The sequence below is a fragment of the Platichthys flesus genome, chromosome 8, assembly GCF_949316205.1.
Source record: "Platichthys flesus chromosome 8, fPlaFle2.1, whole genome shotgun sequence".
In the NCBI taxonomy this organism is placed as follows: domain Eukaryota; kingdom Metazoa; phylum Chordata; class Actinopteri; order Pleuronectiformes; family Pleuronectidae; genus Platichthys; species Platichthys flesus.
Genome location: NC_084952.1, coordinates 16,172,239 through 16,197,014, shown reverse-complemented (window position 1 = coordinate 16,197,014; position 24,776 = coordinate 16,172,239). Strand labels below are relative to the sequence as shown.

At 43.5% G+C, this 24,776-nt stretch overlaps 1 protein-coding gene across 1 annotated transcript; it reads left to right on the top strand.

The window, feature by feature from the left end:
* Positions 1 to 605: 605 nt before the first annotated feature.
* si:ch73-43g23.1 (serine/arginine repetitive matrix protein 2) lies at positions 606 to 9,315 on the top strand. The gene has a single exon (XM_062394503.1). It carries the CDS (start codon positions 677 to 679, stop codon positions 8,786 to 8,788), a length of 8,112 nt encoding a protein of 2,703 aa, XP_062250487.1. The 5' UTR covers positions 606 to 676; the 3' UTR covers positions 8,789 to 9,315.
* Positions 9,316 to 24,776: the final 15,461 nt, after the last annotated feature.

Here is a 24,776-nt window from a genome sequence, read left to right as displayed (position 1 = left end):
AGACATTGCAACACAGAGCAACTCAATGCCCATGGGAAAGATTCATCATTGGCCAAAGGTACAGTACCATTCATTCTGTCTCTCTCTACTTGTGCATTGAGCAGCCCTTCTTTCTTTTGTCAGTCTCTCACAAAGGCAACGTGGAGAGCACCTTGGAGAGGTATGTACAGTATCTGGCAGAGAAAATAATGTAAGATTAATTTATCTCAAATTATAATGTAATTCAAATTGATATAATATGCATTTATATTATTCTTATATATATAATATTATCTTGATGATTAAACTTGTGAACCTTTAAGCACATGTGGCAAAACACTACATATCTGGTATGTTACTTAAGTTTTTGACAACTTTTAGTGAACATTTGTATATGCTCTTCAGTTCATTCATTTCAGTTTGCCTGCTGCTGCTTTTTAAGGCATAGTGACAGAGTGAGTTATATTTATGTTCTGAACCCCTTTTGGAGGTTGAAGATATTATTTTACTGCTGGCAACTAAACAGAAACACTTGTCTGCACCGTTGCCTGTCAAATGTTGCTCTTGGTTTATATGAATGAGATACACATCCTCCAGGTGACCATATCTTCTTTCCAGTCCAGGAACAGATCCCAGAGCAGACTCAGAGAGTGGAATGGACTGGCCACAGTGATAATTTGAATTTTGTGGACTAGCGATGGACAGCTGGACTCTTCAAGGAGACAGCTACTCCTTCCTGCGCAGTGCGCCCCGCACCTTTACCCTTTGCCATCGTGACGGCACCCCCAACCACGTAGAACTTTTTGACATCATCAACGTCCCCACTCAGCGCAGCGCCATCTCTGAGACCACTTGCCTGTGTGACATTTTTGGAGACGACTGTGAGTCGCCCTCCCTCTCAAGCAGCCCTGCTGTAGGGGCCTTTGTCCTTTCTAAGAGGGAGGTGGACGGGACAGCTGCTGCATCACCTCTGGTGGATGATCTGAATGACTCTGGTTCCTACCACACTGCACACGGCTCCAGTGAAGGAGAGGAGGGATCTGAAGATTCAAGAGAAAGGTTTTACAGCCCCCCGTTGCAGAGCCCGTCTTCAGAGAGGTGTCAGTTAGAAGGAGAGGGACTGAGTTCAGAGCTTCTAGACATCTCTGAGGACAGTAGCCCAAATTTAGAACGAAAAAGCAAATCACCAGTCCCTCAGCTTAGTAGAGCTAGCCCGCCACCTGAAGCCCTCAACACTGGTGAGAGAACGCCCTTTCCTGGAGATAAACGCTCCTACACCATTACTCCAGAGGGGAGAACATCCCCCTCCTCTTCTTCTGCAGAGGAGATAAGACATTCACCGTCACCACCTAGTCCAAGACAAAATCAGTTAGAGGCTGAACCAAAGAGACTCACTCCTGTTTTGAAAGACACACACAACAGCCCTGCACAGCAATTCTTAAATCCTAGTCCGTGCTCTGAGCCGAGGACCAGTGTCAGCTCAGCCTCCACTGAATCAGTGAACACCCAGTCTTCACTTGACCTCAGGGTGACTCAAAACTCACCTCATCCGAGGAACGAACAAAGCAGTCCCTTGCCCAAGTCCACACCCGAACATTTTTCGCTAGATTTTGCACAGTCAGCCTTTGAATCTAAAGCCCATCTTTCATCTCCAATACCTGGATCCAGTAGTACAGAGTCCCATTCAAGAGAAACTTCAGTCACACCTGAGCGGAAGAATAAGCAATACTCCCCCAATACTCAAGCATCATCTCCTTTTCTTGAGCACAGTAGGAGGGTTTCCCTGCCTGATCTTTTCAGCAGAGGCTACACACCAGATATAGAAGAGCCTCCCCAATCTCCTGAGCTGATTTTAAATACTTCATCTGCAGAAAGAGACACCACAACTACACCTGAGAGGCCAAAAACAGGGTTATCATTTGAAGGAGGCAGCACTGTTTCTACACCTGCTCCACGATACACACCTCCCTCACCTGTCATTTCAGTAACAACATCTCCTGAGCTGTTGGAGACCAGTGTCTCACCTGAATTTAGACACAGGGCTCCCTCACCTGGGTTGCTCAGTGCTGCCTCTCCGGTTACCACAGGGACGAGATCTCCCTCCCCTGGCCCCTCACCGAAAATAAGATCCACTTCAACGTCTTCTGCGAACAGGAGCCAGGTTTCCTCACCTGTGGTAAGTTATACTTTATCTCCTTCACCTGGAGCTAGGAGCTTCTGCTCTCCTGTAGAGCACAGACACACCGCTCCTTCACCTGAAATCAGGATTACAGCCTCCTCACCTGAGCTTCTCACTCGCTCTTCCTCATCAAGAAGCCTCGACTCATCCCCTCACATCACAGGGATTTCTTACAGCATTGTTCAGCCAGAGGAGAGGGACACACCACCTTTTCCTGAGCTCTCTCGTCTCTCCACCCCTGAGCCTCACAGGACACTTGTGTCCCAAGAGGCAGGGAGCCGTACTCACAGCAGAGGCAGTGTACAGAGCAGCACAGCAGGGTCCACTGGTACGCCACGAGACTCACCTCATACATCAGGCTTCCCAAACTCTGTCTTGCAGCCTGAAATTACTTTGTCATATGAACCCAGGTACTACACACCTTCACCTCAGCCACAGCAACAGACTCCAACACCTGAGCCAGGATACCAAACCCCTTCATCTCAAAAGCATCAAAGTCCCTCACCTCAGCATCTCCAAGGTAAAGAGCTATCACTTGTTTTCCCCTCTCCTGAGCAGAGATCACCAGCAACCCTATTCGCAGAGTACCGCTCTCAGCATACACAGCCTACTACTCCTCTGAGAAACACACCAGAGTTCGTGAAAGAGTCCTCTTCAGGGGATATTACAGAAATACAGTACCCCACACATTCTTCAAAAGACGTGTCACCCTTGTTTGAATTAGACAAAGGACTCACAGCATTTCTTCCTGAAATCAAAAGCAGTTCGCCAGTGGTCATAGTTAGTTCACCTGTATTTACTTCACCTTTCTTAGCAGAGGACGAGATAGCAAGTTCATTTGCGCAACAAAGCACAGAGATAGAAGCACAAACAAAGGAAGTAAACATTCACGATAACTTGAGTTTAGTCTCCTTCTCTGAGGAAAAGCAAAACTTGAGCTATAATTTTTTTCCTAAGGAAGATCGTTCTAATAGTCCAACAATTGAAATCAAGTCTCATTCCCCTAATGTTGTAGTCTCGAAGGACAGGAGCCCAATTATTTCACCTGTCCACAGGGCTACATCCATCTCACCTGTGCAGAGACTGGAAAAACCACAGCCTCCAATCACTTCTCGTTCACCAAATTCTGAAAAGAGCAGTTTCTTGAAATCATCTTGTACACCTGAGCTTTCAAGAAGACATCCATCAACAAAAGTTAAAAACAGAGAGAGTTTCACAGAGAACATGGCCCATCGTGCGCACAGAAGAAGGACTCCCTCTCCACCACTCACCAGGTTTACACCTGTTCACATCATAGCCCCTGAGAAACCATACCGACAGTGGCAGAACAGAAGCCACAGCCCCTCTCAGGTTGTAGCGTCCTCACTTAGTGGTAATTTGAATACAGCGGTGACAAACAGGGAAAACCCCAATGTTGCCCCAGGTGACAATAATAGCCAGGCCTACTGTGGAAGAGGAGGGCCATTGGAGATGGATAGGGAAATGCATCTGGAGGAGGAGAGAGCAGTAGTTAGGGAGAGGCAAAGGGATAGGGAGATGAAGAGAGAGAGAAAGAGGGAGGAGCGCGTCCCTGAAAAGGGGGAGGGGTGGCAGGGGGACGCCAGTTACAGAGGGGAACAGGTTGAGCTGTCATTCAATGCCAGGAATAGAAAAGGGCCTGCGAGTCGCAGTGCAGCTCCCACAAGCAGAGAGACCCGTCAGGGACTGCCAACAGTGCATTCCTGTTCAGAGAGCTTACTTGCCACCAGACAGCTACAGCAACAACAGAGTCTCCTGAGACTTTCCTCTCAACAGGACCCCAGAGGTGGTGGTCCAGGCAGACGGCTTCAACCTCCTACACACCAGAACAAAAAAAGTGCTCTAGGACGCACAGCTGCAAGCAGGCCCTGCAGGAGTTCCAGCTCCAGCATGGGAAGTGAGCTGGATGAAGCAGATGATGAGGTGAAATGGTTCACAGACTCGGCTTTCCGCAGCCTGTCAAGTCCTGAGGTAGATTACCTTGACATGTACAACTCCAGCCACCGTTCATCAACCAACATTTCTCAACCATCTACCCAGGAAAGCCCCGCCGGGGTAAATCCCACCTGGCAGGCATATGCTGACTTCAGGGGTTCTGCTCCAAAACTGGACAATGATGAACTTTCCTTCCAGCAATCATCTGCATACTGCTCAGATGGACTAGATCCATCAAGGCGCTATGAGCTGGGCAGCTTTGAGTGCGTAGATGTGTCTCTGGAAAGAAACGACACCAGGAAGTCGAGAAGAGGAGTTCCAAAGAGACAGATCCAGTTGATGAGAAAGAATAATGCTGATGGGAAGCAGGATGAGAGTAGTGAAAATAGTAGTCCTGGAATACCAGTCATGGTGGAAAGCCCGTCTCTAGAGAGTCACACCAGAGAGACACTCATGAGACAACACAGTACACCAGCGGTAACACAAGATCGCTACCGCTCTGAGTGCAGCCCTGAGCCTAATCCAAAAAATGAGAGAAGATTAAAGCTCCAAAAATCTGCCTCACTGGATGAAACATGCTCTAAAACCAAGTTGGCCACCTGTCTAATTAAGAGTGTGTTGTCCAAGAAGATGCAATGTGTTGACAAAGAATCTGATGACCAAGCAGAAGACGTGAGCCCTGCTTTTGATGAAAACAGCCCACCAACAGAGAGCACAATACAGAAAGTATCCCCAAATCCTGACAGGCATAATCTTAGTTCCACGCCACTGTCAGATTATGGTCTCTCACCTGAGTGTCTTCCTTTGAGAGGAGATCCAAGCACAAAGGACGAAGCCAAATCACTGAAAAGCTTTGGAATGAGAACCAGTAACAGGCCAAGTTCATCCAGCAGCAGCAGGAGTGTCAATTTATCTCAGACTGACAGTGAAGATGCTGATCCTCAGAGCAGGAATGCAACGGCCTTAAGATCTGACATGAGATCAGAATTGAAAGTTCCATTTGATAGTAAAATGGCTAGAAATGGAGTACAGCGAGCAGATGGCATAAAAATCTGTGAAGAAAGGGAGGGTGGTGACTCGGCAAATTTCGCTTCCGGGAACACAGGAGCTGCTTTTGCTACTGGAGCTGGCAGCAGGCAGGCCAGGACGACAAACAGAGACCGGGAATGTGAAAACACAGAGGACCATAAACAACTTCAGGAGGGGGACGAGGCTGCCTGCACTTCAAGACCACAACAGCGTACACTCAGAGCTGTGGAGAAAAAGAAAACATCTCTAAATGTCTGCCTTACACCTGAGGTAGAAAACAAACTTCAGGCTCCTTTACTGGATATAACTAACAGGGTAAAGGAGGACAGGGCAGAGACTAGTGTGCCTGAGAAAACAGAAGAAGATGAAGGAAATGCCAATAATAAAATTAAGGCCCCCATACACAAAGTTAGAGACGTGAGGCAGCTTGTAAAAAATACTTATAATCTGTCTTTCAAGGCACCTCCTGCTGGGTTGCCATCAGATGTGAATGACGAAAAGATGGAAACGTTTATTGAGGAAAGGAGGGAGGAAGTAAAAGAGAAGAGGAGGAAAGACGTCATTGTAGGGAACGAGCATGGAGTAAGCCAAGAAATCAGGATGGAAGAAAGGGAAGAGGCATACAGGGCGGAGAGGGAAGAGGAAAAGAAAGAGGAGGTAAAAGATTCAAAACTGCTAACCTTTCCTCCACCTCTTCAAAGCAAAGCAAAGCCTCTGCATCGTCCTCAGCCAATGCAAATAGAATACAAGGCTGTTTGCTGGAAAGAAGACAAATATAAAATGTCATGCAGCAAGAAAGCAAACCCAGATGACAAACCTCAGGCTTCTCCAGAACGTGTCACTGAGGTGAGCAGAGAATCACAACGAGAGAAAAACACAATAGGAGACACAACAAATGGCAAATCCTGTCAACATGGTCTAAAAAAGGCAGCAGAGACACAAGAGGCTGTGGCAGAAATGCACAAAATGCCAGACAAAGCGGTGGAACCTATTGTTGTGACCACTGACAGAAAACCTCCCCTGCTCGGAAGCCTTCCCAAACCGCCCATTAAGGAAAGAGAGGTGTCCACTGCTGTGGTGTTAATAAGAGAGGGATCCAAAACATCTGCATCTCCAGTGCAGGAAAAGATTCCCACCCCAATCCAAGTCCCTGCTCCTTCACTTTCACCAGGGCCCACCACCCCTGGTAGCAGGGGCCACTCAGTCTCCTTGTTATTGAAGGAGAAAGGCTACCAAGCTGATATTGGAGCAGTGGTGGGGGGCGATGTTCAGAATTCTGCTGGAGGGAAAGGGCCGCCCCGTAAGCATGTAAACTGCATGGAGATCCCCCTTCAGACCACCCTGTCTTCAATTGGTGGGAGAGGCGAGTCTCAAAGAGAGAGGACGTTCTCCTCATCCTCCACCATGTCTGGCCTCTCATCGGTGTCTGAAAACACAGACACGCTTACAAATACCATAGAAGCTGAGGTAGTTAACATTAAACCTCCAATCAGAGATGTAGGAAAACAAAAAAGCACTCCTCCACCACTGAGGTATTTGCAGGAGCAAACGCCATATCTCACCAAACAGAAGAAGGATGTAGGAGATTTTGAAGCAGTGAAAAGACTAGATCCTACCTTCCCCCCGAGGTCCCCCGCAATAAGGAGATTCAGACCACAGCCAATTGAGGTGAAGTCACTGTCTACAGAAACACAGAAACAGGAGATGCCAACAAACACCACGGTAAACAATAGACTTCAAACCATTGAAGTTAAATCCATAGCTAAGAATTCTGCAAAGCCAATTGTGCCTCCAAAACCAAGTTGCAAATTTAAACCTGCTGATGTAGGAGCAACACCAAATGAAGCAGTAACAGTAACATCGACTGTGAAACCACAAGTTGAAGAGAGGGCTCAGACAATAGTGGTGTCCTCACCGACTATTTATAGAAAGATCTCTAATGACTCCACAGCAACATCAAACTATACACGAAAACTGGCTGTGTCTGCAGTGTCCAGCCTCAAACCTCCACCAAGCAAAACAACAGCAACCACCATCTCCAATCTCTCAAACCAGTCGACAGCACCAACAGAGATAGAAGCATGTAATGACAGAGGACAACAACAACCTGCTGCCTTGCCTCAAAGCTCCAGATACATTCAGAGACCTACAACCTTAGCTCAAACATCAACCACCAGTCCTGATTTAACCTCAGGTCCAATTTCTGAACTGATGCCAAGCCAAATCCCTGGACCTACCTCAGCTGGAGCCAACCAGCCAAGCCAACCAGCTGTTGTTAATCCAGACAGCCAACCAGTTCATCCTAGGATGGCATGCCCTCATGAACAAACTATGCCGGCTACTTCAAACAATGTGAAACACCCCGCTGCTGTTCACATGACACATGTACCAGGATACACACGCCAATCGTACCGCAGAACACTGTCTGGCGAGTGTACCAACAGAGCAGATGACCTACGTTTTTATGCCTCGGATGATCCTCCAAGCTACGATGAAAGAGAAAGCTTCAGTCCCCTCATGCTCCCCGATCTGAGCCTCAGGAGGTCAAATCGCTATCAGCCTTCCTCCCATCATCCTCCCTGCTCCTGCACAGCTGGCTGCCCTTCCCACCCTGGTCTCACAGCTCCTCACCATCACCACAGCCCTCACAACCTCACGCCCCCTACCCCTCCTCACTCTCCGGGCCAGGCACTGCCTTACCAGGGGCCACAGCCCCCTCTTCGCCCCCACCAGTTCAGACCTGACCCTCTGCCAAGGAGCTATCAGCCCAGTTCCCCCAAATCAAGTCCTCTTGGTCCAGGCCAGCCATCTACCCAGTACCAGCCTCTCCACCAGCCTCCTCCCTGCCCTACCCACCCATCACTCATGCAGGCCTGCACTGCTGATCGGCCACTGCAACCACCGCAGCATATTGACCTCAGACGAGGCCCTATGCACAGGTCCCCCCAGCAGCAACCACCAGGCATGGCTGGGGCTCTTTACAGTGATCCTGGCCACAACCACTCACCTGGCCTCTCTACTATGGATCCCCAGTACTTGTGCGGTCCTCAAAGCCTGGGGCCTTCCTATGGCTCTGATTACGGGGGTGACAGCTCTAGTTTGTACACCGAGAGCAGCTATGGACAAGCACCTCGGAGAGTGCTCCTAGATCCTGAGACTGGGAAGTACTTTTATATCGAGGTGCCTGTGCAGCCCCTAAGGAAAATGTTGTTTGACCCAGAGACTGGCCAGTATGTAGAGGTGCTCATCCCACAGCAAGCAATGTCCCATTCAGGCCTGTATCCTCCATCAGCAGCCCCTTACCAATCTCTCCACAATCCCAACATGTACGCCCCTGCTCCCCAGTACATGCCCTATGCAGCTCCTCCTCCCCCAGCTCACACCCAGACTCAGCCTCAACCACCTCGCTATCCCGAGGCCTCTGCTGAAGCAACCATGCATCCAGGTGGGCCTGGGGTCAGCTATAGAAACCGCTCTGGTCAGGGGTCTAAGTCAGATTCCCAGAACCATCCACCATTGGACCAGAGCTACCTGGAGAGTATGTATTACGTCCCGACAGGGATGAATGCAAGCCCAAATCCCACCCCACCAGACTATTACCACAAACATCCCCCCAACCTTCCCCCAACAGGGGGGAAAAGGTCTTGAAATAGAGGATAGAGGCCGCCTTCCTGGAGCCTGTTGGGTTTTAAATACGCAGTATATAAAGGGGGTGTCTAATGTTAGCCTGCACTGTTATTTGAGTTTTCACATTGCAACTTAAGACTGCGATTCTTTGTTTGTTGATTTGCTGCTGCTTGTTCTGTGCTCGGCTGCTTTAATCAAAAGAAATAGATTTGAATACAAGAGTAAGTGTAAAGTAAGTAAGTGATTATTACTGCCTATCCTCAAAATGGTCTATAAAGATTTTTTGTCATTTTTGATACAGGGTAAGAACAGCACACTGTTACTTCACCAGTAAAGCACAGTTGCTATAAATCAATAGGTTTACTAATTAACTGATGCATGTACTTTCATAACAAACATCTCCAAAAAACTTGAAAATACTGTTTTAAAAGAACCTCATATTTATTTTATAATTGTTATCTCTAATATTGAATGAGTGAGTTTGTGCAAAATGTGTCTGCAACAACAACAATGCTAATAAAATGTGTCACTTTACGCATGGCTCCTTTTTCTTGCTTAATGTGAAACATTGTATCTGTGGCCTCTGTGTGTTAAAATACTTATTGATGAATTCAGCAGCTACAACTGAGAGTTTCATCTTAGGTTGCCTCTGCATAAGAGCAATGTCCTAGTAAAATACAAAATAAGAAAAAGAAAAAGAAATTAGTTAAATAAAATAAAGCTCAATAACGATCTAATTCAAAATATGAGTAAATGAAAATACTCAATGCATCAAACATGTATATATACAGTATATAAATGATGTCCATACAACAGATTTACAAAAGGTGCAATGTTGGTTTGAGTAAACCAATTCTGAGAATTATTAATCTTGAATTATTGCTAGATATTAAAACTGTGTTGCAGCTTTGAAACCAGCAGCAGCATCTATTATCTCGTGATCTCTCTGCCACTAGAGGGCGGTCTACCTCCAAACAATGTGCAGCAGCTATGAGTTGAAGGATCACTGTGAAAATCATCATTCAATCACTACCGTAGGGGTTCAATATTAAGTTGGATTCACTAGGTCACATAAGATGAAAATGAGTGAAAATGTATTATTACATTCCCATGACAGAGAACACTAATATTCATATTATTTATTTATTTGTTTTTGCCTTTTTTATTGAGTTAGCACATTTTGCATTGAACAACACCATGGGGAATCTCGTAATATTCCATGTCAGTCCGATTAAAACATGTGATTGTGACAAACGCATAGCAAACATATCAAACTATTTTTAAAAGGTTTAAGAAAATAATAGGAACACCTACAGACAAATATATTTACGAGGGCGATGACATCAACACATGATGCAAATGCTGGTGGTCCATATAAGCAGTAATGAGAGTTTGAGGCAGGGGATTGGACCACCATGACCACTAGAGGGTACCACAGACCACTGCAACAGTCCCCATCCTGAGGGTATGGCGCCTTTTCGTGACAAGTTCCAGTAAAAGACAGAAGGATGATTTCTTAATCAAAACCTGACCCTCTAAATAGAAACCAGAGCCTAATTATTTTAACCCAGAGGATCAAAACTAGCCTCCCACTCTCTTTGATGTGGATAGTAGTAAAAAATAATGAGAGGTCTGACCAGGAGCTGCAAGGGCCATTTAGTTTGTATGTGTATGGTTGTGCGTCTCTGTGAGAGTGTGTGTGCTGAACAAGACACTGTTTCATCTGTAAGAGGAGCTCATGGCCTTACAGGGACACAAGAGTTTGTTCATTCACATCTGGTGGGTTTATCACACTGCAGCACCTGGCAGAGTGTGTCCTCTCTTTATGTAGGCCACTTTCACCAAAAGAAAACTATACTACCAGTGTGCTCTGAAACTAACTCCTACATCCTTTATCAGTAATGTGTACTTAGCCCTTTGTTAGCTATTTCTGGTGCTCCACTTTCCTACAGTGCTGCCTGGCCCAACATCTATTGCTTCTTGCCAGAAGCTGTATTCTTTCAGCCTGGAAATCTCCGGCTCCACCCTTGCACTCTACCTGGCCCAGTGACAGATTTTTCCTTTAGCCGGAGAAGATAAAGTTTAAACTTTCTTTTTTTACAAAATGTAGCAACAATTTCTTACATATTTAAAAAATCTGTCAGTCATCCCTCCTGATTAGAACTTATAGAACCTACACGGCTTAAGTCTAAGAAGAGAGGGTCACTCAACAGAAGGCCTGTGGTTTGATCTGTGATTCCTCCATTCATCAGACAATCAATCCAATCCAATTCGGTTTTTTGGGGTAAGTGACTGTTAATGTTTTATGTGATTAAGAAAACTAGTACTCCCGATATCACTTGCACTCTGCACTCGTATCGATACAGTGCTGAAACTGTCCACTTAGCCAAAAGTGACTCTGGGATGTCCCAGTGGTAAAACAATGTGTTACTAAGGAACGACAACATGTAACAACCAAACACAAGTGATATCATTCAGCTTTAAAGATAATTTCATTTTCAGAATGACCCTGTGTTCATGTTCACTCAAAATAAACTTGGACCAAAACCTCGTTAAAAAGCTTTAAAATCTTCTTTTAAAATGACAGCTGGAATGCAAAGCTTAGTCATTTAAGTTTATTGCCATCATCCTGTATTGTCAAAACCCAGATAACGATTGGAGACGCACCTTAAGAAAACACCGTAATCTGTATAAACTTCCTGCTACGCCTACTGAATATCACCTCCAGACAAACACACACCTTGGATCTGTTCCAAGAGGGTTATCTGAGTTGTCTTAATATATCCTAACCTTTATGCTCACTTCTGATGTAAAATGACCTGTCCTGTGGTGTGTTTTAAGGAATTTAGCAAAAATGCTTTGTGGAAAGGATTCCACTCTTATGTGGGTTTATTGTTCAGTGGGCCAAAGTTCACTCAAAATTGTAAACCATGTCAGACTCGTATTAAGAGAGTCAAACTTCAACAGCCTCTGTTTTCACGGAGAGCGCTTCGGATCCCTGGGACAGCAACAACAGCATTCCTGTAATTCACCTGTTCTTCAGTGTTTTTGCTTGAAATTATATCAACATATCAAATTGAATAATGTTGCTTCTTATGAACTTAGTTAAGTTAGTTTATTTTGAACATTTAAGATAAAGTATTTAAGATAAAGTAAAAATAAATTATTGGAAATTAAGCACAAAAAACATAAGCGACAAAATTAGTAATAGAAAAAGCAAAACACATCACATATGTACTCAATAACAAATGAACATAACTTAATATTTCATATACTGTCTGAAAAGAATTAGGAAGAGGAGCAACATGCTTCTGCTCTATCATATTCTACACTAAATCATCATCAAATCAGTTTTCTATACCTCTCTTTTATATCTATATAACTGTATTTAATATTTGGCAATTTGCCTTGCTTTCCGCAAAATCACCTTACAGATTGATACGCATATACCCTTGAGATTGTTTATTGTATTTAAAATAAAATTACCCTTTTCAAGTCATAATCCCCCTCCAAAAAAACTTTTTCCAGGAAATAATTGTTTATCGCTTTATACACTTTTTGCACCGTTTTAACATAACGCAAATGTAATCAACATCTTCTCAATGTTGTGAGACAGTGCTGAATTCCAATCATATATACGAACACATACAAAACAGACATCATGACTTCATTAGGAGGGCTCTGGGCTCTTTCCACTACGTCTGTTATTGTTATGGTTCTGTGGCCATTTTTCTAACCCAGTCTGACACCACACACACACACACACACACACACACACACACACACACACACACACACACACACACACACACACACACACACACACACACACACACACACACACACACACACACACACACACACACACACACACACACACACACACACACACAGTGTAGGACTCCCATCAACCCTGCCGCACCCAGGAGTGAGTGGGTGAGTTTGACTCCTGCAGCCTCTCAGATGTGGACCCACTGGAAGGCTGATTGTTCAGTGGAAAACTTCTCTCTGCATTGTCTTTCTGGTATCAGGAATGTGATGAAGAGTGGGTGGCATGGGCCAGGCTGCTCGATAACAGTATTAAGGGATGATAAGGAATAAATTGTGCCGTGTGCTTCATGACATTTTCCAGCCAGTGCCTTTCCATGTGATTAGATGTCAATAGTGTTACACATTTATAATTCAAACTAATGGTGACTGTAGTGATGTCTCAGAGTGAAATAAGGAAGAACCTGGTTTGCCAGTCAGTCTGTCCATGACTGTCTACGTGTGTGTGTGTGTGTGTGTGTAATGTATTGATGAAATGGAGGAAACATGAGCTCAATGTGTGGTCCCTGACACTGATATTAGTAACCTGTCTGGATGGAAACCTCTTTACTGGACATGTTGTTGTGGGAGGTTTTGGAAAGGCTGCCAACATTGATAACTCCGTAATTTAAATGAAGCAATGTGTCATAGATTGTAGGCATACAACATTTCCACCTGGGTTAGGGCTAACCCTTCCCCTCAACTTAGATTATTTAATTTCAAAAAACTGTTACAAAGGCAAAAACATTCCAGCGACAAAAAGTAAATAAGTCAAACCGTGTCAAAAGAGACATATTTTTTTTTAGGCAGAACATTTTTCTCCCCTAATATGGCTGTACACACCCCTTTAGGTTTATGTTGTGACCACAGACAGGATACAAAGATGAACAACACAACTGCTCCCCAAAACTGAAGCTAAAAAGCCTCTATTGCCGCCTGGTGGCTACCTCCAGTGTAGATCCTAAATCCTGCCTCCTCCACGTTGATGGACCAAACTTAAATGTCAAAGTGCACCTTATATAGATTTTTCAAAAATATGATTTCTGTAATTTTAGGTACTTTGTACTTTATTGTTTTGACTTGAAAGCTTCGTCCATCTTTATATGCAGTGAATATGACCCACAGGAGGGCATCTTTGATGCCTAGGTTTGGGAAACAGTGACCTGTTACACCAATACCTTCTATCAACGCCCATATGAGCACTGACTTTTATGCTGCAGAAACCAAGACGTGCCAGTAGACGTCTGATCTGTGTTATGATCTTCAGACTGCCTCCCTTTCCATCTGTGCCCTGATGCTGCCATGACAACCAAGACAAACACGGGATATACTGATAATGATGATCCATAAAACGGTCTGGGAGACCTGAGTCTTCTTCACTCGTCCCAGTGCAGCTAACACAACTTTATGTGGTTTTGCCTTACCTTAGCTCATGCCCATAGAAGGCTTTCCTCCAGGAGGAAGTGGGCGTGCCACGGGCTGAGTGCCTGTGCGCACATGTGAGCGCTTGATAAGAGAAAGGGTTGTGTGCAACGCCAGAGGAACACCTGAAAGCGTAGCTTCCGGCATTCACCGTGTTGTCTGGCAACAGCAGAGCATAATAATGTCTGTGTGTTGCAAGCGCTCGTCCTGTGCCTGTGTCCGCGCGCGTGTGTCACACAGCCCTCAGTATACACCAGGTGGTGTGCCTACCTGTCACATCTCACGTCATTTCCTGTGATTGCTTCAAACATCTGTAATGACATTTATCAGCCGGAGACGATGGAGGTTTACCGGCCCCACCTGCACCGTCACCACAACATTAGTTTCTAATTATTGGTTCTGGCCAAGTGCTAAATCACAAAGAGAAGATCTCCGCTCAGATTACTGTTTTACGAGCTGCAAGTGATACATTATTACGGGCTAAAAAAAGATCTCCAGAGAGAAATGTTTTCATGTATGTGGAAATCATTAGTCTAGACTAGTCTAGTCCTTTTAGTGGCCCCAGGACCCCTCATGTCTAGGAAGGAAATTGTTACTTAGAGTATGAGTCTATCCATGTCTCCAGTGCTGAGGATGAAGTAGCCGAGGCATGATGTAATGGCCTGATCACTTTACCCGTCCTCCTCCTTCCATGAGCTGGATTGCAGATCGATGAGGAATGGAGGGAATGAGGAGACACAGAGCGACTGAGTGCATGTGTGTGTAAGCGACTGGTGAAAGAGCAAGAGGGAGGGAGAGAGAGAGAGAGAGAGAGAGAGAGAGAGAGAGAGAGAGAGAGAGAGAGAGAGAGAAAAGAGCTATTGACAGGAACAAGCTCTTTGCTGCCTCCATCCTGACTCACTCAGGGCTGATGACATGTCTGAATTCTTATTGATATAATGTTGTGTCAGATGTTCACTGCTCCTTGAAGTTCAACACATTAAGCTGCACAGCGACGTTAGCCCACACAGGCTGCAGACAGCTCTGGTAGCCTTGATATGGGGGGGGGGGGGGGGGGGGTCTCCTGGGAATCAGCCTTTGGTCTCATCCAGTGATCAAGTTTGTTTCTCTGTGTGTGTGTGTGTGTGTGCGTGTGTATATGCGTGCCCGTGTGTGTGTGTGTGTGTGTGTGTGTGTGTTGGTCACCGGATTCCTCCAGCATGAGGTAAAAGTGATGAGTCATGCACGAGTGGCTTTGCAGACTGTCGACATTTAATATTACAACTGTTAGACATCATAAAAAAGGCATTAACTTAAATGCATCACTCAGCCTTTTTTTAAGGAAACAGTAATATTTGTGTTTCCCTCCTCTCACTTAAGAAATCAAATCATAAAGAAAGTGTGTGTGTAATATGGTCCAGACAATCCACACCATGAAGAGGACTTAAGATCCTGCTGTACATCAACACATCGGCAACTAGGCAGCTTTACCACTGGTCAACGCCAGGGCCAGCAGCATGGACTTTGAGCAGTTCACTGAGTTCTAAGTATTCATTGATCAAGTGGGGCAAAGTTTACAGTGATTTATGAATGTGTATTCTGACATTCTTTAAATGGAGAATTTTAAGAAGAATTAACTGAATATGAAATTTCGTCAAAAAGTCCCCAGTTTAGATGGAAATAAATCAATAAGTAGGTTTTTCTGATTCAAAACATTTAACCCTTGGGAGACCCGCCATATGCTATTAATCTTTTCTAGATTTTGCCATTGATCTGGTATCAACATTTCCTATATCACCAGACAATATATATATATATATCTTTTTGTTTCCTTTATTTCCAAAGTAAATGTAAATAAAGGTTACAAATACAAAGATATAATTGTAAAACAGATGCAATGTCCACCTATTTGAACAGAGAGCATGAGTAATCATAGGTGGGGTTTTTCTTTGTAGCTATGCAGCTTTTCCAAATTTACTCAGTTAGACTAATAACTACAGATACTGACTACAAACTTTGAATACTAAAACCAAAACAATAATTTGCTGAAGCATTAACTTTATAGCACATAACTGGGTTTGATCCATTGTTATTGGCCACAGCCACTTGAAGGAAGACGACATTTTGTAGATTTATTTCCAAATGTTAGTCATAGAAATGCTGTTTGTGTTTAAACATGTCATGTAGTTCTTCTTTTGCCACCCTATTTACAATACAGACATGAATTCCTGCATTCCATTTTAAAGTTACACATTCATCACAGGAGTGAGCCCTTCGGATTAGATCTTATAACCGGTCTGATCCCGTTGGTCAGATTAATTGTGGCAACGACAAGACAAGACAAGCTGCAGGAGAAACAACAAACAATACGTGTGGGAAACTCCACCTAATAGTTTTGTGGACTGGATCATTTGTCATGCAACTCTTTGCCCTCAGATTGTTTGTGTGAAGTGAAGGGGTGTCACTGTATGTGTGATTTTTTCCCCCATCCCTGAGCCAGGGTGATGTTTTGTTTACAGGCTCCATACCACATGTTCATAGTGTGTTAAGAAAAACAAAAACACAGTGTGTTTATGTAGCCCTGTATAAAATCATTAGGATACAGCGCATAAAATGTATCTCAAAATAGCATAACAAATGTTGTATTAAAAGAGAAAGTTCATGATAAGTAGATAAGTTCATATTATTAAAAATAGTAGTTAAAATAAGGTTAAATACGGGATAAAATGTAATAAATATAATATGTACAGTTAATAAGTTTAGCTATTTACAGTTGAAAAGTAAAGCAATAAATAGATGTGTGGTTAAAAGTCTCTGTGATTGAGAAGATGAGAAACTTGATTTGAGTGCTTTTAATGTGAAATCTAACTTTTTGTCATTCATTCAGTTTCTGTATTTCTCATTGGGTAGTAGCAAATTCACAGCCAATCCAAGTCTGGTATGAGGAGGGACATTAAGTGTAGGATGAGGTTAAGCATGCTTTGAGCAGGTGAGTTAAAGAGAGAGAGATTGTCCGGAGTCCTGAGGAAAACGTGTAGTGCCGGGGGAAACATTTAAGAGGTGTCATCGAGGTCGACTACTTGTGGTCCTTTTATATTTCTCTTCTATGTAACCTGCCAAAGGTAAATATAATGTGTATGCCTTAAATTGTGAAGCTGTAACTTAATGTTGTAGTGAAAAAGACAGAACTGTAATGTAGTTAGCCACCCGCTAGCATAGTATCACATGTTTGGATAGCATAGCTTTAGCACTGTTGTAGTTTCAATGCTAAAACGGGCTAACGTTAAGTCAATACGATTTAGCGTGATGATATTTTGACTCAAAGAGTTCATGTAATTAAAGGAGACGGACGTCTGTGAAGAGAGGGAGAGAGAAATTGAGATGGTTGCTGGTGGATGGACCCTGCTGTTTATTCTTCCCCGGATTTTTCGTTGCTGTGTGCTGCCTGTGTTTGGATTTTGACTGCCATCACCCCTGTCTGTGACTGTCATTGCCCTATTGCTCCTCGTTTGGACCTGTGAGTATTGAACTGAGGTGACAATGCACGTGTTTTTATTTTATGCTCTTGACTGAGTGAAGTGGCCATAATAGTTTTCAGGCCTCACCGAACCCGAGCATCACTACAGGCCTGCAACTGAGTTTTGAGTTTTATCATTTCTGGTCCGCATGTGATGTTTGTGAGTTAATTTAAAGTTGATTATTGTTTTGTTTTGATTCAGAGACCTGTGAAAGGTAAAGATTTTATTTAACCCTTTTTCAGTGATTTAAAGAGTGAATTGAGAATTCGTAGGAACGGGTTAAACAATTTAAAGAGACCCTGTATTTTATTTTGTGTATTTGAGAACGGTTATATTTCATATAACTGTTGTGCATTTATTTTATTTTGTAAATATTTTACTTCCTGAGAGAGGAGCTCACAATAATTTCATTTATTTTATATTGTAAATAAACACCTGTGAAGGTTTTGACTTTTAAAATACAGTTGTGGTGGTCTTTAATTTTAATTAGAGGAATTAAAATAAAAGATAAGTTTCTTTTCAAATATTCTTCTGAGATCATATTCATTTTTTGTGTTTACGAACTCAGGCCCAGGAGATCTGGGTTACATTTATGTTTGTTAAAGATGAGAAATCACCTGTAATCTCCTGTATGATAGTTAAAGTAATTTGCTCTAGAAATAGGAGAAGACAGAACACCAAACATCACACGTCAGGTTTTGAAAGTTGTCATGATGTTGATGGGTGGAGGTCTGATGTGATAACAGATTAATGGGCTCTCTGTCATACTTTCCCCTAGTAAGCTGCACTGCCAAGGCTTAGGACATATTTGGCAGGCTTACCAGAGCCAAGCGAGGAAAAACAAACAGAAGTGAAAATGTTATTTTGGAAAAATGTTATGCAGGCTCTTATCAACCACAAAATGAATTGTCGATCCTTATCACAGAAGACATTTTGACCTATAACAGTTAAATGAACAAGGCTGTGTAATAAAATCGTGATTGGCTGAATTATTTAACAATGAGACGTTCTGGGACACAGCGATTATTAAAGAAGACATCTGTTGTCTATTTGATGGCATTGCATTTTTCCCAGAGGTCCCACCTATGTTCCAGACATACAGGTGGGGGATACAATGTCACTGCACCATGTAGGCAATAATAAACTAAACATGTGATTTGACTTTGCAGGAATGATGCAAACTGTACTTATTGTGGTTTTGATCAGTGACCACATTAATGTCACAGCTTTGAAATCCTCAGTGTCTGTTTCACATTGCACATGAGAGCCCATCAAATCCTCTCTTTGAACATTTTGAGAATACATAAAGCTGCCCAATGAGGTATTTGACCACTAGTGACACTATGGATAATAGCTTTTATGAGTGGGTAACCGTTTTGTGAATCATTCATGCGTAAAGGATTTAAAATATTTGTTAAAAATGTCTTCATCGCACGTTTGTTACATTTAAAGGCTTCTGCTCTGAATGGAAACACAAGTTTTTTTGATGCTTACATTGAGGGCTCCTTTAAATAGCCTATTTTCCAGTATGCCATGCTCAAAGCAGAGAAAGAATTGCTGTTGGAAATTAGGGAAAACAGCAGCCAAGTGACCTCAGGTGTTCATATAATCATTTAAGACAAGCTAATGTGAGTTTAGTAAAATGTTTGAAACTGTATACTTTCTTTTGCGTTCATCTTCATAGTAAATAGGTCTAAACAGCAGCGAAGTGGAGGACGCGGGGACATGTTTGGGTGATTGCTGCGCTGCGAGTCAGCAGGGTGGAAGCAGGCGGAGAAGGCCATCTATTGTTGCGGAGAGAATGGAAATTCTCACACAGCCAGATTCCATCCTACCAGTGCGGTCAGGGTGGCAGCACTCTGATAAGCGTCTTATGAACCAAGACTCTGTTGTCCTTCCCTAACAGATCAACATTATTTCACTCCCTTTGAATACCTCCTTGGCCTGTTTTTAAGACAACAGACACACAGACGTGATGGCGACACACTGTCCCAGGCTGAGTTTACATTGATGGCTACCTGATCTGATAAAGCCTCTGTGTTGAAAGGCCACCTGTGTGAAGTGTCTTTGTTCTTCTGCTTGAAACCTCATAAAGCAGGTGTGGTTGTTTGAAGCCACGTAGAACGATCACACCTGAAATAACTCTCGGGTGCCGCTCGAACATCACGGCCTCTCCACTTGCGTCACTCGCTGTGGTCGCCGCTGGCCGCCTGTCTCCGTTTCTCCACCCACAGCATCCATTCCGCAGTATCAGTGCATATGAAAGAGTTTGGATGGAAACCATGGCAATGACTTGTTACCACAGCAGTGACTCGCCACCACTGCCACCACAGCACTGGGCAAAGTTTCTGTAGACAGTGGCAGAACCACAGTGTTTTCCCCCACTGTTCTCAAACTGTATCGCTCTGTACTTTCTAAGCTTGTTGGTTCTGCAAACCTTAAACCATGTTCTTTGCTTCATTACAAAACAGCATTCTTACTCTTTTTTTCTGTGTTGGTTTTATGCGACAAACTGTCCAAACACCAGTCGAGAATTGAATCTGGAAGTATTTATTTTGGATGTATATTTAGCTGATGACCACCGGCCTGGATCACGCCAACCACGCTAACTAGCTGGGGCAGGGCTATATTTACAGAGGGCTGGGCATCCATCATCGCAGCGCAAAATCACAGACGGCCAGAGAGCGAGGAAGGGAAAGTGTGGCCCATCAGTCAGCACGGTGCAATCTCAGGGCTTGCCTATTTAAATCACCTCACAATTTGACAACAACAGTGCCACAGGTCACACTGTAGTGCCGCTCCTACAGCACAGCAGTAAACATCTTTGTCCTTACACCTGAGGTGCACATGTGCATTCCTGTATGTTTTTCACACATGTGTTATTCATCCCCACAAGCCTCTAAAGGTGTCCGGTGATGGACGAAAATGCACCTGGGCTTTCTGCCCTGGCACACTACACCTGAATGACATCACTCAGACACACAGACAAAATAAAACATCATCTGTCAAACACAGACGGGTTCGACAGTCTGATACTGCAAATAGACGACCAGACAGATAAGCGGGCACCCAGCCTGCAATGACAGATAGTGTAAAAGAAGATAGACAGATGGACAAGGTCAGAGACAGGCTGACAGACGGACAGACATGCTGTGTCACTGCAGGAGACAGACCAGAACTGAGAGCACGTTTCCTGCATTGGGTTTGACCTGACCTGTTGGACAGGTGTAGAGCATGAGACCTCGCTGTATGTTGAGAAACTCCAAAAATGCACAACTATATTGTACATCTTACAGAAAGAATATATTCCATTATTATTTCAATGCATTTTGCAGCAAGTGCAGTGCAGGATACTTGCACAAGGAAACTGTAAGTGCCCCAGCAATAAAACAGCAAAAGTAACATTGAGACAAATAGGATAAAGAAAACTTTCAACTTGGGTAGTTTCGAAATATTTGGATGTGTTGTTTTATTTAATTTATTTACTTGAAAAACTGACAGTGCATATTTGCTCTTTGTTCAAGTTTATTTGTGGGAGCTACCCAGTGCGACAGCAGTTTGCTGTTACCGACCGCTGAGCAGTCCCAGTGGGCCGGTTGGGGTTTCAGAACCTTGCCTACCAACAATAACCATGGTTGAGGTAGAGGACAATGGTTGTCATCCATCCCACACAGAGGGTCCCATGCAGGTTCCTCTGGGGTTTAAATCAAATTTAATTCCTTTTTATGTGCTTTATGTTCAGCGCCCAGTGTGCATCTAAGTTTTGTTCTGAGTGATCATTGCCTTGTATGTGGACATGCATGCGTTCTTGCACAGGATTGTCGAGGTTGTACCGCCAGAGCTCTGCAGGAACAACTCCTAAAATAAATAAATGAATCAGCATTTTTTAACTTCCAATTCCCTCATCCTGAAGTCAACAGTTTTTTCAATGGGTTTTAAATAAAATAAATCAGTAAACAACCCTCTTGTGATTATTTTAAGCTTTCACATGGAATAAAAACGCAGTTGCAAACATGTGGCTAAATGAGATTTCAGAGGCTGTTGGAGAGAATAAAGATCATCACGGCAAAAACTGAAGCACTCACAACTCTGCCTTTACAACCTCTTCCAAACCTTTTGTAGAAGAGGTGAGCACGCCAAGTCAGAAGCGGTTGGAGGGTAAGTGATGCTGATACTGAAGTCATGTGACAACATTTTTATCACCTAACTATAGCTTTTTACTTCTGGCAAATGTATTTAGGCCTCAACAGTCTCAAAAGTTTCATTGGTCCCAGAGCTTATTTTCTGTAATAATCCAAATGAGAATGAAAAATCCCATTCGCTTTTTTCCGTCCCTTCGTCTACACGCTAGCATCTGATGGGTTGGCAGCTTCAATCAGGAGATTTTGGCAATGTTGGCAGCAGAGGAGAAGATACCTGCCATATAGGGACATTTGTCTGTGAGTTTTGAAACACTGAAACCCAAGAAGGCCCCCCAAATCCCCCCAACTGAGTGCCTCTGGTGTATTAATAACACATGCACACTCCGATCCAACTACTTATTAACAATAACTCCATCTGAAGTGTTTACGCAGACAAGCGATGAGAAAAAAGATCTGGAAAATCGAAATAAATTTACCTTTTCACCTTCTCCCTGCTCCAGACGCACTTTCTAGGGAAGGAGACGCTTCAAAAGCAGAGTGCGGGGTTCATGTTAATGTTGGGGTCAAGTCTGGGCTGTGACATGACTGCGAGTAAGTGTCTAGTTTAATGACATCATGTTAACTTGTAAATTAGCCCCCTCAGCTGCGTGCTGTCCCCTGACCATGTGAATGCATCAGCCTCCTGGATGGTGAGGTCATGAGGGTCTGTAGATCCTTGTCATAAAGAGGGGGGTCAGCGGCTAAATACAGAGTAAGGGTGGGGGGAATGCTGGCTATGCAGACCCAGTATACTCTATATTAAGTATGGTTCCCCCAACTTCACCTTTTTACGCAGTGCACCCGCTCACAGCAACTACTGTGTGTGCTTTATCTCGAAGCCGTTGCTGGACCTGCTCTGCATGTTGTGTATGTTTTAGATGCGCTGAAATAAAAGACTGTCGATGGAACATCAAAAGATTAGATTGTCTCGACAATAAACTTGAGCCCCAGCTGCTCCAGTCGATGAATTTCTGTTTTATGGCCACTGGGCTATGAACAGGACTCATCCAGCGGCTCAGATACAGCAGTGCTGTAAATCATGCATGTGTTGACAACTGTTATCTATGATGTGTGGAGGTGGTTGGGTCACTATAGGCTCTAGAAACAAGACGACAGAGCGCATGAAATGCAGGAGGTGAAGAGTAAAAGTGAATGTCGTTATCCCAGAGGATAGGGTTACCATAAAAAAAAGTTTATTGTTTATCAGCCCTTTTTGTGTTGCATTGGAAAAGTACCCCAGTTGTGTTTTGGAAAAGTACTGCTGACAGGCTCCTGGAAGACAGGGAAGCCTGCGCTGCATTCTTGAGTCATGAGAGGAGCAATCAGTCAGTGTGATGTCATGACAAGTTCACATGTTGTGCGCCCACATGTTCAGACAGAACACCGATGTCAACACCCCTCCACACACCTTCAGGCAGGAACATTTTATTTCCTCTAAATGAGCTGTCCTTCCCAAAGAACACAACAGTCACGAAAATGAAGATGAGTAAAACAGGATAAATGACTATATAACTATTGCATTGTTGCTGTGACACTTGATTTTACCCACAGACTATGTCTAAAGTTGGTCAGCATGACAGCTCCCGAAAAGTAGAGCCCCCTTGTGGCTGGCTGCAGTAAAAGTCTAATCCCTGCCACCTCCATGTTAAGAGATCGAACCAAAATAAAAAATCCCATTATTCCAACGATAGTGTTTGTCATTTAAGGCTTCATATATGCACAGTGGGAGGAAAAGGAAAGCGTCACCATCTTTATGTACTGTCTTAGATGTGACCACATTAGTTTTTAGCCCCATTAGCGGTGTCTCAGCAGCAATTGAACGGATGGCTAGAGATTTTCTGTGAGAAAAGAAATCCGTTGAGAGGAAAATGCAGCGTGTCTATACGACCAAAATTATCTGGCTGCGACTCAAGCAGCATTTTCGAAAACAGAGGTAAAATATTATGAAATATATTGATGTTGGCAAGGACACGGCGACTCCAGAATTAATAAGGGGCTACATATTTTTTGCGGAGTTGACTTTGGGTTGAGTTTTGAGTAGACGTCTAGGAGCTAGATTTAAACCACTAGACGCACTCAAGTTCACAGCTGACAATGGGAAGGAATCAGTTCATCCAAATGCTTTTGTATTATTACAACTCTTCTCATTTTTCCCATTTCGGTTGCTTCAGTAGAACGCAGTTTCTCAAAGACCTTGACTCACAAAAATCTCCACAGAACATGAATTGCCGCAGAGAATGGAAATTGAGGATGCAGTCAAGACCCGCCATGTACACTTCTGAAAGTTCAGCTTTATTTAGTCTCTAGACATTGTTTGAGTTGCCGATGAAATTCTCTTGTGCATATTTCATGCATGTGTGTTTAATCTACATGATAAAGTGGTGTATAGGAGAGATTTGCACTGGTATCATTTAGTTTGAGGAGCTGAAATTAGATTATTTGGAAAAAAGCTATATGTGCTGCCATGATTCATGATATGGATCCGCAAAATTCCAACATATTGCGTTATGCATACTATAATACTGTTGGCACTTTGAGCACATCATATCCCAACATTGCACTAGCGATGATGCATATATATTGGCATTTGTGAGTTGTTGCTTGTATGGTAGGTTGCAAATAGAAGGACGGTATGATTTTCGCATAGAGCGGCAGAAGTGCATGTGCCGGTCCTGACTATGAGGTGGACATTTGTCACTTACTTGATTCTTGATGTTCTGGGTTTGTTTCCTCATGGTTGAATGCACTCGTAGTAAGTCGCTTTGGATAAAAGCGTCAGCTAAATGAAATGTAATGTAATGTAACGTCCTTTTGAGTGTATTAGCATGTTGACGTTAGCCTTTAGCTAAGAGCAGAGCCCAGATCTGTCTGGTTGGCTCGCTGCTGCAGGTGTAATCTTATGTGTTAAATTAGCTGTGATGGATGTGAACTTGTAACAACAAGTGAATCAGTGTTATATCAATTGTATAATCTTGCTGTGTGATGTTCAAATCAAAACATTGTTCTAGCATCTAAAAGGTCAGCCATGTAAAGTTTAGACTTGTGTCTGGAGTGACAAATGCAGACGCTGATATAGTCTGTTTAATGTGAGCGATCTCTCTG

Coding starts and splice junctions, on each gene's coding strand:
- si:ch73-43g23.1 (XM_062394503.1), top strand. CDS start 677: ATGGACAGCTGGACTCTTCAAGGAGACAGCTACTCCTTCCTGCGCAGT.